This window comes from Oncorhynchus mykiss, chromosome 11 (genome assembly GCF_013265735.2).
Source record: "Oncorhynchus mykiss isolate Arlee chromosome 11, USDA_OmykA_1.1, whole genome shotgun sequence".
Classification (NCBI taxonomy): domain Eukaryota; kingdom Metazoa; phylum Chordata; class Actinopteri; order Salmoniformes; family Salmonidae; genus Oncorhynchus; species Oncorhynchus mykiss.
The window spans coordinates 50,158,480-50,172,916 of record NC_048575.1 but is presented as its reverse complement, the minus strand read 5'-3'; the positions used below and the strand labels follow the sequence as shown (position 1 = coordinate 50,172,916).

Below are 14,437 nucleotides of genomic sequence, written 5' to 3'. Positions count from 1 at the left end.
CATCTATTGCATCTTGCATATGACGCTCGGGCATCGCTCATTCATTGCACCTGTACATAGCCCATCTGTAAATAGCCCATCCAACTACCTCATCCCCATACTGGGGATGGCAGCAGGGGTGGCAGGGTAGCCTAGTGGTTAGAGCGTTGGACTAGTAAACAAAAGGTTGCAAGTTCAAATCCCGAGCTGACAAGGTACAAATCTGTCGTTCTACCCCTGAACAGACAGTTAACCCACTGTTCCTAGGCTGTCATTGAAAATAAGAATTTGTTCTTAACTGACTTGCCTAGTTAAATGAAGGTTTAAAAAATACTGTATTTATATATTTTGCTCCTTTGCACCCTAGTGTCTCTACCTGCACATTCATCTTCTGCACATCTATCACTCCAGTGTTTAATTGCTATATCGTAATTACCTCACCACTATGGCCTATTTTATTGCCTTACCTCCCTTATCTTACGTCATTTGCACACACTGTATAAATAAATACACTTCTCAAAAAAATAAAGGGAACACTAAAATAACACATCCTAGATCTGAATGAATGAAATATTCTTATTAAATACTTTTTTCTTTACATGGTTGAATGTGCTGACAACAAAATCACACAAATTATCATTGGAAATCAAATGTATCAACCCATGGAGGTCTGGATTTGCAGTCACACTCAAAATTAAAGTGGAAAACCACACTACAGGCTTATCCAACTTTGATGTAATGTCCTTAAAACAAGTCAAAATGAGGCTCAGTAGTGTGTGTGGCCTCCACGTGCCTGTATGACCTCCCTTGGTGTTCTCTGCCAAATGCCAAACGTCCTGCACGGTGTTGGGCTGTAAGCACAACCCCCACCTGTGGACGTCGGGCCCTCATACCACCCTCATGGAGTCTGTTTCTGACCGTTTGAGCAGACACATGCACATTTGTGGCCTGCTGGAGGTCATTTTGCAGGGCTCTGGCAGTGCTCCTCCTGCTCCTCCTTGCACAAAGGCGGAGGTAGCGCTCCTGCTGCTGGGTTGTTGCCCTCCTACGGCCTCCTCCATGTCTTCTGATGTACTGGCCTGTCTCCTGGTAGCGCCTCTATGCTCTGGACACTACGCTGACAGACACAGCAAACCTTGCATTGATGTGCCATCCTGGATGAGCTGCACTACCTGAGCCACTTGTGTGGGTTGTAGACTCCATCTCATGCTACCACTAGAGTGAAAGCACCGGCAGCATTCAAAAGTGACCAAAACATCAGCCAGGAAGCATAGGAACTGAGACGTGGTCTGTGGTTACCATCTGCAGAACCACTCCTTTATTGGGGGTGTCTTGCTAATTGCCTATAATTTCCACCGGTTGTCTGTTCCATTTGCACAACAGCATGTGAAATTGATTGTCAATCAGTGTTGCTTCCTAAGTGGACAGTTTGATTTCACAGAAGTGTGATTGACTTGGAGTTACATTGTGTTGTTTAAGTGTTCCCTTTATTTTTTTGAGCAGTGTATTTTTTCTGCTTTATTACTGATTGTATGTTTGTTTATTCCAAGTGTAACTCTGTTGTTGTGTGTGTCGAAATGCTTAGCTTTAACTTGTCCAGGTCGCAGTTGGTCAAATAAAGGTGAATTAAAAATAAATAAAAATGTATATGTATGTTTAACAGTTTAGCTTCTGTCCCTCTCCTCGCCCCTACCTGGGCTGGAACCAGGGACCCTCTGCACACATCGACGACAGCCACCCTCGAAGCAGAGCAAGGGGAACAACTACTTCAAGGTCTCGGAGCGAGTGACGTCACCAATTGAAACGCTTTTAATGCGCACCCCGCTAACTAGCTAGCCATTTCACATCGGTTACATGTACATATTCTTATTCCATGCCTTTAGATGTGTGTGTATTAGGTAGTTGTTGGGGAATTGTTACTTGTTAGATATTACTGCACTATCGGAACTAGAAGCACAAGCATTTTGCAACACTCGCATTAACATCTGCTAACCATTTGTATGTGACCAATACAATTTGTTTTGATTTGATTTTTAGGGGATTACTTTACAAAGGGCAATAGCATAAAAAGTGAGCTTGCAGGTCAGGGGTCATTTCCTGCAAGTCAATGCAAATCTAGATCAGCCTTAGAACTGTTTGACACTTGCCACCTACTTCACTCAAACCACAACCTCGTGACTCACAACCTTATGTGGTGTTTTATTATATTCTATCCCAAGCAGCAGGCTCAAAATGACACGTATTAACTGTTCTGCCACTTATTGGCTGCAACCTAGATTTCAATTGGAGCAGGGCAAATTATTATACAGTATCCCTCGTGTGCATCCTCCTTTGGTAGCTTATAAGTGACATCATTGAAATGGCAAAGGGAAGGAACAAGAAATAAACAGTCATGGCTCATGGTTGCCAAGCTTCTGTACCTCACTAGAAAGCAGAGTAAATATGGCCCTTGCTTGTGGTAGTTCTGCTCTGCGCTTCTGTACCACACAGCTCTCTTTGTTCTCGTACATAATGGCAGTCCTTGTCTATCATCTGCGACTTTCACCTCAGACCATATTCACTGGGCTATAATTAAGCAATAAGGTCTGAGGGGGTGTGGTATATGGCCACAACCAAAAACCCTGCAGTGCCTTAATGCTATTATAAATTGGTTACCAATGTAAGTAGAGCAGTAAAAAATACATGTTTTGTCATACCTGTGGTATACGGTCTGATATACCACAGCTGTCAGCCAATCAGCATTCAGGACTTGAACCACTCAGTTTATAACTCAGTTCAACCCACTACAGCCAAATACAAAACAGTATATGAGAAGGTGCTGAAAAAAGTGTTGCTTTTTTACTAGCCCATTGTTTCCCATCACTATTCACAGCCTTGCTAAAGTCTCCATAATGGAAACCACATTTCTAATACAGTACTGTGGCCTGGCCTCAATGTTGTAAGTGTAGAGAGCAACTTATTCCACGGACAGAGGTTCTGGAAGCAGTTATCTGGCCTCTGTGGATTATGTGATGGGACTGATGGAAGTTTATTTGGTTCTGGAAGCAGTTATCTGGCCTCTGTAGATTATGTGATGGGACTGATGGAAGTTTATTTGGTTCTGGAAGCAGTTATCTGGCCTCTGTGGATTATGTGATGGGACTGATGGAAGTTTATTTGGTTCTGGAAGCAGTTATCTGGCCTCTGTAGATTATGTGATGGGACTGATGGAAGTTTATTTGGTTCTGGAAGCAGTTATCTGGCCTCTGTGGATTATGTGATGGGACTGATGGAAGTTTATTTGGTTCTGGAAGCAGTTATCTGGCCTCTGTAGATTATGTGATGGGACTGATGGAAGTTTATTTGGTTCTGGAAGCAGTTATCTGGCCTCTGTAAATTATGTGATGGGACTGATGGAAGTTTATTTGGTTCTGGAAGCAGTTATCTGGCCTCTGTAGATTATGTGATGGGACTGATGGAAGTTTATTTGGTTCTGGAAGCAGTTATCTGGCCTCTGTGGATTATGTGATGGGACTGATGGAAGTTTATTTGGTTCTGGAAGCAGTTATCTGGCCTCTGTAGATTATGTGATGGGACTGATGGAGGTTTATTTGGTTCTGGAAGCAGTTATCTGGCCTCTGTGGATTATGTGATGGGACTGATGGAGGTTTATTTGGTTCTGGAAGCAGTTATCTGGCCTCTGTAGATTATGTGATGGGACTGATGGAGGTTTATTTGATTCTGGAAGCAGTTATCTGGCCTCTGTAGATTATGTGATGGGACTGATGGAAGTTTCTTTGGTTCTGGAAGCAGTTATCTGGCCTCTGTAGATTATGTGATGGGACTGATGGAAGTTTATTTGGTTCTGGAAGCAGTTATCTGGCCTCTGTAGATTATGTGATGGGACTGATGGAAGTTTATTTGGTTCTGGAAGCAGTTATCTGGCCTCTGTAGATTATGTGATGGGACTGATGGAAGTTTATTTGGTTCTGGAAGCAGTTATCTGGCCTCTGTGAATTATGTGATGGGACTGATGGAAGTTTATTTGGTTCTGGAAGCAGTTATCTGGCCTCTGTAGATTATGTGATGGGACTGATGGAAGTTTATTTGGTTCTGGAAGCAGTTATCTGGCCTCTGTAGATTATGTGATGGGACTGATGGAAGTTTATTTGCCAAGGGCTTTTCCTCTTAAGTTTCCAGTCTAGTGAAAATGGGGAAAACCTCAAGGGATTTTTCCCACTCGCAAGTAAAGCATATTCTGCAGTGGCTTCCCCTCGGTTGATGCTGTTTCCATGGTTTCTCATTAATCCCCATAATCCCTCCTGTTTTAATGACCTTGTGGTCACTGCTGATTTGATTCTGAATGCTTTAGGTCTCCAGCGTAATCCTTTTATTTAAATCAAATTAGCCTCTGTCATATCGTTAGCCGATCACAGCTACGGTTTTCTACCAAGTTTCATATGACATCTCTGTCTCTGTGGCCTCACTGTGCCATTTCAACGGCTCTGAAGTCCCTTTGCGATTAGTAATTGGACTCCAGTTACAGTATGTGTGTGATCCTTTCTATTTTCCCACAAAGTTCTCTCATTCACCCCTTGGTATGTTAAATCATACAAAGGGTTTCATTACAAACATTAGCACATTCATATCACGTAGTACTTGGATGTCCTAAGATCCACCTGCGCCCTGGGCAGCTGTGATAGAGTGATAAAGTGAGGGGGACCTCAGCCCAGCATGTGTCTGTGTGTTCCTGCTCACAAGGAAAGCACTGGGAGAGAGCACAGCATACTCTGCCTGGGAGGACTCCTGTGGTCGAGGAGTGGTGTAGAAGGAGTGGTTGCTCTCCTCTTGTACTGTAGCCATGCAGTTTTTTATCTGGATACTGGGCTGCTTAATGCTGGATTCTTTCCAGCTTGGACCATGCGTGGAGGGTCGATGGAGAGCATCTCACATGGTAGGGAACCCAAAGAAAATTGTCTGTGGATACTTCAGGGAGAATTCACTCACTATAGTTCATAGTGGTGATGATCAGGTTGTAGATGTGAATGTCAAATACATTTGCTGCTGTGCTGACTACAGTGACACCATTGTACTTACAAATCCTAGATGTGACACCCACGGTTGTGATTGTGTTGATGTAGTGCAGTGCATTTTCATCATGGTTATTAGGACATGTTTTGCTTCCCCTACGTCTCACAGACATTGAGATGATTTTGCCTTGTTAACATTTTCTTTGCTGTTGTTTAGTTGGCCGTTGGGGTATAATACTTTAGCCTGAAGACAGAGACTCCACTAAACAGAGACTCCACTAAACAGAGACTCCACTAAACAGAGACTCCACTAAACAGAGACTCCACTAAACAGAGACTCCACTAAACAGAGACTCCACTAAACAGAGACTCCACTAAACAGATTCATATGACGCAATTGTTTCTTTGCCAGCACATGCGGTTACGTCATTGTCAAAAAAAGGTTTCCTTATGGCCTTGTTGTAGAAAATCTGAAATTCTGCCATCTTTTGGGATCTATCCTAAAATAGAATGTGACTCCAACGCAAGATGTGGTATGGAAATTATACTTACAGAACAAAGGGAAAAGTCAAATATATTATAACTAATACACATTATTCTAGGGGCGTGTGAAATATTTTGTACCGACTATTGTGCTTCATCTCTGTATGACATCATGATTCATCACCTTTGAACTCTTCTACAAATATCAATACACTTCCTCATAACATCTCTGATTATTATACACTGCTCAAACAAATAAAGGGAACACTTATTAAACAACACAATGTAACTCCAAGTCAATCCCACTTCTGTGAAATCAAACTGTCCACTTAGGAAGCAACACTGATTGACAATAAATTTCACATGCTGTTGTGCAAATGGAATAGACAACAGGTGGAAATTATAGGCAATTAGCAAGACACCCCCAATAAAGGAGTGTTTCTGCAGGTGGTGACCACAGACCACTTCTCAGTTCCTATGCTTCCTGGCTGATGTTTTGGTCACTTTTGAATGCTGGCGGTGTTTTCACTCTAATGGTAGCATGAGACGGAGTCTACAACCCACACAAGTGGCTCAGGTAGTGCAGCTCATCCAGGATGGCACATCAATGCGAGCTGTGGCAAGAAGGTTTGCTGTGTCTGTCAGCGTAGTGTCCAGAGCATGGAGACAAGCCATTACATCAGGAGACGTGGAGGCGGCCGTAGGAGGGCAACAACCCAGCAGCAGGACCGCTACCTCCACCTTTGTGCAAGGAGGAGCAGGAGGAGCACTGCAATAGCCCTGCAAAATGACCTCCAGCAGGCCACAAATGTGCATGTGTCTGCTCAAAAGGTCAGAAACAGACTTCATGAGGGTGGTATGAGGTCCCAACGTCCACAGGTGGGGGTTGTGCTTACAGCCCAACACCGTGCAGGACGTTTGGCATTTGGCAGAGAACACCAAGATTGGCAAATTCGCCACTGGCGCCCTGTGCTCTTCACAGATGAAAGCAGGTTCACACTGAGCACATGTGACAGACGTGACAGAGTCTGGAGACGCCGTGGAGAATGTTCTGCTGCCTGCAACATCCTCCAGCATGACCGGTTTGGCGGTGGGTCAGTCATGGTGTGGGGTGGCATTTCTTTAGGGGGCCGCACAGCCCTCCATGTGCTCGCCAGAGGTAGCCTGACTGCCATTAGGTACCGAGATGAGATCCTCAGACCCCTTGTGAGACCATATGCTGGTGTGGTTGGCCCTGGGTTCCTCCTAATGCAAGACAATGCTAGATCTCATGTGGCTGGAGTGTGTCAGCAGTTCCTGCAAGAGGAAGGCATTGATACTATGGACTGGCCCGCCCGTTCCCCAGACCTGAATCCAATTGAGCACATCTGGGACATCATGTCTCGCTCCATCCACCACAGACTGTCCAGGAGTTGGCGGATGCTTTAGTCCAGGTCCAGGAGGAGATCCCTCAGGAGACTATCCGCCACCTCATCAGGAGCATGCCCAGGCGTTGTAGGGAGGTCATACAGGCACGTGGAGGCCACACACACTACTGAGCCTCATTTTGACATGTTTTAAGGACATTACATCAAAGTTGGATCAGCCTGTAGTGTGGTTTTCCACTTTCATTTTGAGTGTGACTCCAAATCCAGACCTCCATGGGTTGATAAATTTGATTTCCATTGATCATTTTTGTGTGATTTTGTTGTCAGCACATTCAACTATGTAAAGAAAAAAGTATTTAATAAGAATATTTCATTCATTCAGATCTAGGATGTGTTATTTTAGTGTTCCCTTTATTTTTATGAGCAGTGTATTTAGCTCGTGATGATGGAGTGAATTTGCCCAGCTGCATTTTCAGACACATGGCCGGTGAAGAGCATCCTCATACCTGTGTCTAAGCCTTTGATAAATGGTCCTCCTAATCATTTATTGTTAGGTCAGCCCATGCAGATTTATCCCCTGCCTTTTCTTCAGGAATCTCTCAAATGGTGCCCCACAACACCAGAGTCTCTGGGTGAAATGGTCTTTGTTGACATAAATCTTCTAGTCTGACCAGCGGAGATAACCTCGTTAGCTAAATGTCTTCCCTCTAATGAAAATATTTCCTGGCTGCAGAATGCACCGGTCCCCATTCAAACCTCACTGCTACATGATACAGGCACAATGCACTCGTCTCATCAGTCAAGCACTGTTCCGAATGGGTGAAAATATTAGAGCTCGTTTATCCCCCTAAGGTCGATGTCCGTGCCCCGCGGAAATCTAGTTATCATAATAAACAAAATCCCAACATAAATACCTGTCAGTTTAAGCTAGAGATATATTTTTGTTGTTTCATTGGATGCGTTTCCATCCACCACATCCCTGATGTCGCACTGCTGCATCTGCGGTGAAAGGTGACAGAGCCAGAGCGCTGTTTGACAGACCATGAGACATCCTGAAAAGCGGTCTTCTCACAAAAGTGTCTGTAGCGTCCGAACGGTTTGGCCTAAAAACTATTATGACCCCTCTATGAAAAGATTCAGGAACATTGACATGTCATTTTGCTCCAGGACATCCACAGGCCTCACAAGACTCGTCTGAAGGTCCCTTAGTACCAGTTGAAAAAATGAATTAAGTATACTATCCAGGCTGTATCACAACCGGACGTGATTGGGAGTCCCACAGGGCAGTGCTCAATTGGCCCAGCGTCCTCCGGGTTTGGCGAGTGTAGGCCGTCATTGTAAATAAGAAATTGTTCTTAACTGACTTGCCTTGTTAAATACAGGTTAAATGTAACTGTAAATACAGGTTAATACATGTAAATACAGGTTAAAAATACTGTATATGGAGACTGTTCAATGCCCCCCCCCCCCCCCCCCCCCCCAACACTTATTATATCTCTCAGATGTAGGTCAGATACTTCAGAACAAACTTCCCTTTGATTTGTTTTTGGGGACAATTTGTTGTTCCATCTAGTGAATCTGTTATTCAATGCACTTGTATGGGCTAATAGCAATAAAGCGAAATATAATTTTTCATTAAATATGTTTTTTATATTTTTAGTGGATACTTCAATGGGTTTTACATTTCAAAATCAAATAGAAAAATGATCCTTGGGAAAAGATTTTCATATAGCTTAATAGAACACCCTCCCTCTACAGGCTTAGACAGGCCTTAGACTGTAACAGGTTATACACATACAGTTGAAGTCAGAAGTTTACATACACTTAGGTTGGAGTCATTAAAACTCGTTTTTCAACCACTCCACAAATGTCTTGTTAACAAACTGTAGTTTTGGCAAGTCGGTTAGGACATCTACTTTGTGTAATTTTTCCAACAATTGTTTACAGACAGATTATTTCACTTATAATTCACTGTATCACAATTCCAGTGGGTCAGAAGTTTACATACACTAAGTTGACTGTGCCTTAAACATCTTGGAAAATTTCAGAAAATTATGTCATGGCTTTAGAAGCTTCTAATAGGCTAATTGACATCATTTGAGTCAATTGTAGGTGTACCTGTGGATGTATTTCAAGGCCTACCTTCAAACTCAGTGCCTCTTCGCTTGACAGAAAAACAATTGTAGACCTCCACAAGTCTGGTTCATCCTTGGGAGCAATTTCCAAGCGCCTGAAGGTACCACGTTCATCTGCACAAACAATAGTACGCAAGCATAAACACCATGGGACCACGCAGCCATCATGCCACTCAGGAAGGAGACATGTTCTGTCTCCTAGACATAATTGTACCTTGGTGCAAAAAGTGCAAATCAATCCCAGAACAACAGAAAATGACATTGTGATGATACTGGAGGAAACAGGTACACAAGTATCTATATCCACAGAAAAACGAGTAACGAGTAACATAACCTGAAAGGCATCATGTTGTGGGAGTGCTTTCCTGCAGGAGGGACTGGTGTACTTCACAAAATAGATGGCATCATGAGGAATGACAATTAGGTGGATATTTTGAAGCAACATCTCAAGACATCAGTCAGGAAGGATCTCTCACCAGGGTTTTGTGTTTGTTTGCACTAAAAGCAAATTATCCTTTATATTTTTCTAATGCTTTGTGTGTCTATCTGGCAAGGCATGGTTAGAAATAGATGCATGATTTATTACTTCATAATCAATTTGAGTTTGTACTGTATGTCCTGTACTATGCTGAGATGAACACGACAGAGTCATTATTGATCCACTGCAGAGATCAAAGAGTCTGGAGTACTGTATTCCTTGGCCACATGCTCATCTCCAGTACACACTGTTGAGCAGAGTTCCAGCTCAAACCCCCAGACCCGGATCCCCGGATCAATTGTTCCCACAAACCACTCACTCACTCCCTCACTGCACTAGTTTGTTCTGTTCTGCTGCAGCCACTAGCAGTTGGCCGAGTATGGAGCCTCTCTGTTACAGATGCTAACAGTGTAATTTCCCTTAGTGTTTCCATACGACATCAAACCTCCTATAGTAGGTTTGTGCATAACATGTATAGCACAATGCTCTCTCCCTTGCGCTATCATTCTGTTACTGCTCTCCCTTTTCCTCTAATCCAGTGCTTCCACTCCGGGGCTCAGCCTGGGGATGAGAGGCAGAGCTATAGGGAGGTTAAGGAGCTTAGTTGGACAAATAGTTTCAGGCCCAGGGAGATCAAGTATCCGCTCATCTGAGAGAGGTCGCTGAGATAGAGAGAGCACATTTAATACTATCTTATCACAGATAAAGGCCCATTGTCTGCTCTAGAAGAGGCCAGTTTGAGGTGGACTGAAGCTCTGCCACTCACCTTTACACAGCTATCTCTCTAATGTAATCCCAGCTTCTCTTTGAAGTTGGTCATCAGGCCCAGACTTGTTAACCCATTTTTAAACTCATGTAAGTGATGCTGAGCATTGTCTATAGTCAAAAACGTCTAGTTGCGTTTCTATGTTATGCACCTACACTGAGTATACAAACATTAAGAACACCTGCTCTTTCCATGACATAGACTGACCAGGTCAATCCAGGTGAAAGCTATGATCCCTTATTGATGTCACTTCAATCAGTGTAGATGAAGGGGAGGAGAAAGGTTAAGGAAGGATTTTTAAGCCCTAAGGCAGTTGAGACATGGATTTGTGTACAGTTGAAGTTGGAAGCTTACGTACACCTTAGCCAAATACATTTAAACTCACCTTTTCACAATTCCTGACATTTAATCCTAGTAAAAATCCCCTGTCTGAGGTCAGTTAGGATCACCACTTTATTTTAAGAATGTGAAATGCCAGAATAATAGCAGAGAGTGATTTATTTCAGCTTTTATTTCTTTCATCACATTCCCAGTGGGTCGGAAGTTTACATACACTCAATTAGTATTTGGTGGCATTGCCTTTAAATTGTTTAACTTGGGTCAAACGTTTCGGGTAGCCTTCTACAAGCTTCCCATAATAAGTTGGGTGAATTTTCTCCCATTCCTCCTGACAGAGCTGGTGTAACTGAGTAAGGTTTGTAGGCCTCCTTGCTCGCACACACTTTTTCAGTTCTGCCCACAAATTTTCTACAGTATTGAGGTCAGGGCTTTGTGATGGTCACTCCAATACCTTGACTTTATTGTCTTTAAGCCATTTTGGAAGTATGCTTGAGGTCATTGTCCATTTGGAAGACCCATTTGTGACCAAGCTATAACTTCCTGACTGATGTCTTGAGATGTTGCTTCAATATATCCACATTATTTTCCCGCCTCATGATGCCATCTATTTTGTGAAGTGCACCAGTCCCTCATGCAGCAAAGCACCCCCACAACATGATGCTGCCACCCCCGTGCTTCACGGTTGGGATGTTGTTCTTCGGCTTGCAAGCGGCCCCCTTTTTCCTCCAAACATAACCATGGTCATTACGGCCAAACAGTTCTATTGTTGTTTCATCAGACCAGAGGACCAAAAAGTACAATCGTTGTCCCCATGTGCAGTTGCAAACCGTAGTCTGGCTTTTTAATGGCAGTTTTGGAGCAGTGGTTTCTTCCTTGCTGAGCGGCCTTTCAGGTTATGTCGATATAATACTCATTTTACTGTGGATATAGAATCTTTTTCTACCCGTTTCCTTCAGCATCATGACAAGTTCCTTTGCTGTTGTTCTGGGATTGATTTGCACTTTTCGCACCAAGGTACAATCATCTCTAGGAGTCAGAATGTGTCTCCTTCCTGAGCGGTATGAGGGCTGCATGGTCCCATGGTGTTCATACTTGCGTGCTATTGTTTGTACAGATGAACGTGGTACCTTCAGGCATTTTGAAATTTCCCCCAAGGATGAACCAGACTTGTGGAGGTCTACAATTTTTTTCTGAGGTATTGGATGATTTCTTTTGATTTTCCTATGATGTCAAGCAAAGAGACACTGTTTGAAGGTAGGCCTTGAAATACATCCATAGGTACACATCCAATTGACTCAAATGATGTCAATTAGCCTATCAGAAGCTTCTAAAGCCATGGCATAATTTTCTGGAATTTTCCAAGCTGTTTAAAGGCACAGTCAACCTAGTGTCTGTAAACTTCTGACCCACTGGAATTGTGATACAGTGAATTATAAGTTAAATAATCTGTCTGTAAACAATTGTTGGAAAAATGACTTGTGTCATGCACAAAGTAGATGTCCTAACCGACTTGCCAAAACTATAGTTTGTTAACAAGACATTTGTGGAGTGGTTGAAAAATGAGTTTTAATGACTCCAACCTAAGTGTATTTAAACTTCTGACTTCAACTATATGTGTCCTATTCAGACAGTAAATGGGCAAGACAAAAACTGTAAGTGCTTTTGAGCTGGGTATGGTAGTGCCAGATGCACCAGTTTGTGTCAAGAATGTCAACTCTGCTGGTTTTTTCAACGCTCAACAGCTTCCTGTTTGTATCAAGAATGGTCCACCACCCAAAAGACATCCAGCCAACTTGACACAAATGTGGGAAGTGTTGTCGTCAACATGGGCCAGTATCCCTGTCGAATGCTTTCGACACCTTGTGGAGTCCATGCCCCGACAAATTGAGGCTGTTCTGAGGGAAAAAGGTGGGGGTGCAACTTAATATTGAAAAGGTGTTCCTAATGTTTTGGGGAATTTTTTTAGCTATTTAATGCTGTCTCAGTTATTTGTTGTTTTTCATTTGATGGAACTGTTTGATAGAGATCTGTTGTGGGTGAGGGACCATTCTAGATACTGTGTATCAGTGGGATCGGGTTATGTGGCTGCAACCATTAAGCATAGTTATCTCTCTCTCTTCGTAGGATTCCTCCCTCCCAGAAGGCAACTCTCCTATCTCCCAGAACTCAGCCACTCGACAACAAGGGAAAGTGCTTGTGGTAGTTGATGATGCAAATCTCTCTATCCTTACCTTACACCCCACTGGTATAGGTGGCAATGACAGCAAGTACTGGTTTACAGTCACAGCCTTGGATGAGAACATCACCGCAGACACAGATGACTGGCCACAACATGGAATCATCAACCTGGACTCCCTCGACCCCTTTGCCCAGTCTCCAGAGGAAACGCCCTGATCGGAAGAGCCCATCCCAGTCTGGCCACCCTGACCCCAGTGTTTTCATGGAGGAGAAAATGTTGCCTCCTGCAGGGTCAGCAGTGGAGCAGGGAAGGACTAACAGTGGTTCTCTCACACAGAGGGCCCAGGGGAAGAGACAGACTGGCTTTGACCATACAGGCCTGCTGACAGTGGCACCCAGTGAGGGTGATGCCATAATTGGATCTGACAACAAGATTTACAGGCTCCTGAGTGGCCCTCCAGGAAAAAGAGTAAGAATCTCTCAGTGAAACGCACAGTTTTAAGAGTCAGAAATGCTCATATAGATATCTGTTTTCAAAACTCAGATCCTTTAAATATGATCAGGACTTACACTCCACATAGAATCAAAATGAATGATTTCACACAAGCAAAGTTATGTTACCAGAACACATGATTTTATGGAGACAAGAAGCAGAAGAAACTGACATTTGAGTGGGGATCTTAGAATATGGAACAGTCATCCATTTCTTCCTCATGAGAAGAACTGTATGTCTTCAGGGGTTTTATTCAGCTATGGTTTTCTTGTAAGACACTGATATCTTTGTCTCTATTGGAAAATGAACACATCAGTGGTTTATAACGGCCTCTAATAATTTTAATAAAAAAATGTCCCACTGCAGCTCATGTAATGCTAAAAAAAAAAATAAGTAAGGTCATGGAAATACAGTACAAATGCTGTGGTTGTATCTACACATAGGACATGGACATAGACTGATTCATGCACTCTACAAAATGACAGGAGAGGGAATAAGCATTTCAAAAGATGTGGCATTAATATGGTACTGCAGACCAAAATGTACACTTTGCCACTCTGTTGCATCATCTTCTAGTTTTACTGTCAAACCGTGATCTTTTCAAGTTGTTCCAGTATTATTATAACTTCCTGTAAATATCTGTCCCTGTGTTCACCACATTGTCGTTCCTGCAGGGATGTGCAGGCAGAAAAGGTAATCTTGGGTTTAAAGGAAACATGGTAAGTGAATAGATCTCTGGTGAAATAATTGTTTGGAACATTTTTGAGTAATGATGAATAAGGATGATGAATGATGAGTAAAACCCAAATGACTTATGGATTTTCAGGTATGTATGTGAACGTGTTTTTAATCTGCGTTGTGACTCGCAGTTGGTTGAGCATCGTCACTCATTGTCATAGACTGCTCTGTTATCTGTGATTCTCTGGGGATCTCAGGGTGTCAGAGGGCAGGAGGGCAGGAGGGCAGGAGAGATGATACAGGCCTCCCAGGTCCTCCAGGACTCCCCAACCCTCTACCTGTGGAGGAACTCCCAGGAGGACAGGACTTTCTTCAGGGTAAGATTCTTTCTGTCTTTCCAGTGTCCACTGTCCACCCATCTCACAGCATCCTGCCTGTGAGTGTTATGAAACGTAATGTAACCATGCAGTTTTGGCGCATGTGCTGTCAAAGAATAGCTTGATCTCCCAGTTCACCAGGACATGGTGATGGA

At 43.2% G+C, this 14,437-nt stretch overlaps 1 protein-coding gene across 1 annotated transcript; it reads left to right on the top strand.

Annotated features, from left to right (window-relative positions):
- Window positions 1-4,722: 4,722 nt before the first annotated feature.
- On the top strand, window positions 4,723-14,419 carry LOC110535863. Its single transcript, XM_036936621.1, has 4 exons — window positions 4,723-4,912; window positions 12,681-13,203; window positions 13,902-13,946; window positions 14,163-14,419. Exons 2-4 carry the CDS (start codon window positions 12,814-12,816, stop codon window positions 14,343-14,345), a joined length of 618 nt encoding a protein of 205 aa, XP_036792516.1. The 5' UTR covers window positions 4,723-4,912; window positions 12,681-12,813; the 3' UTR covers window positions 14,346-14,419.
- Window positions 14,420-14,437: the final 18 nt, after the last annotated feature.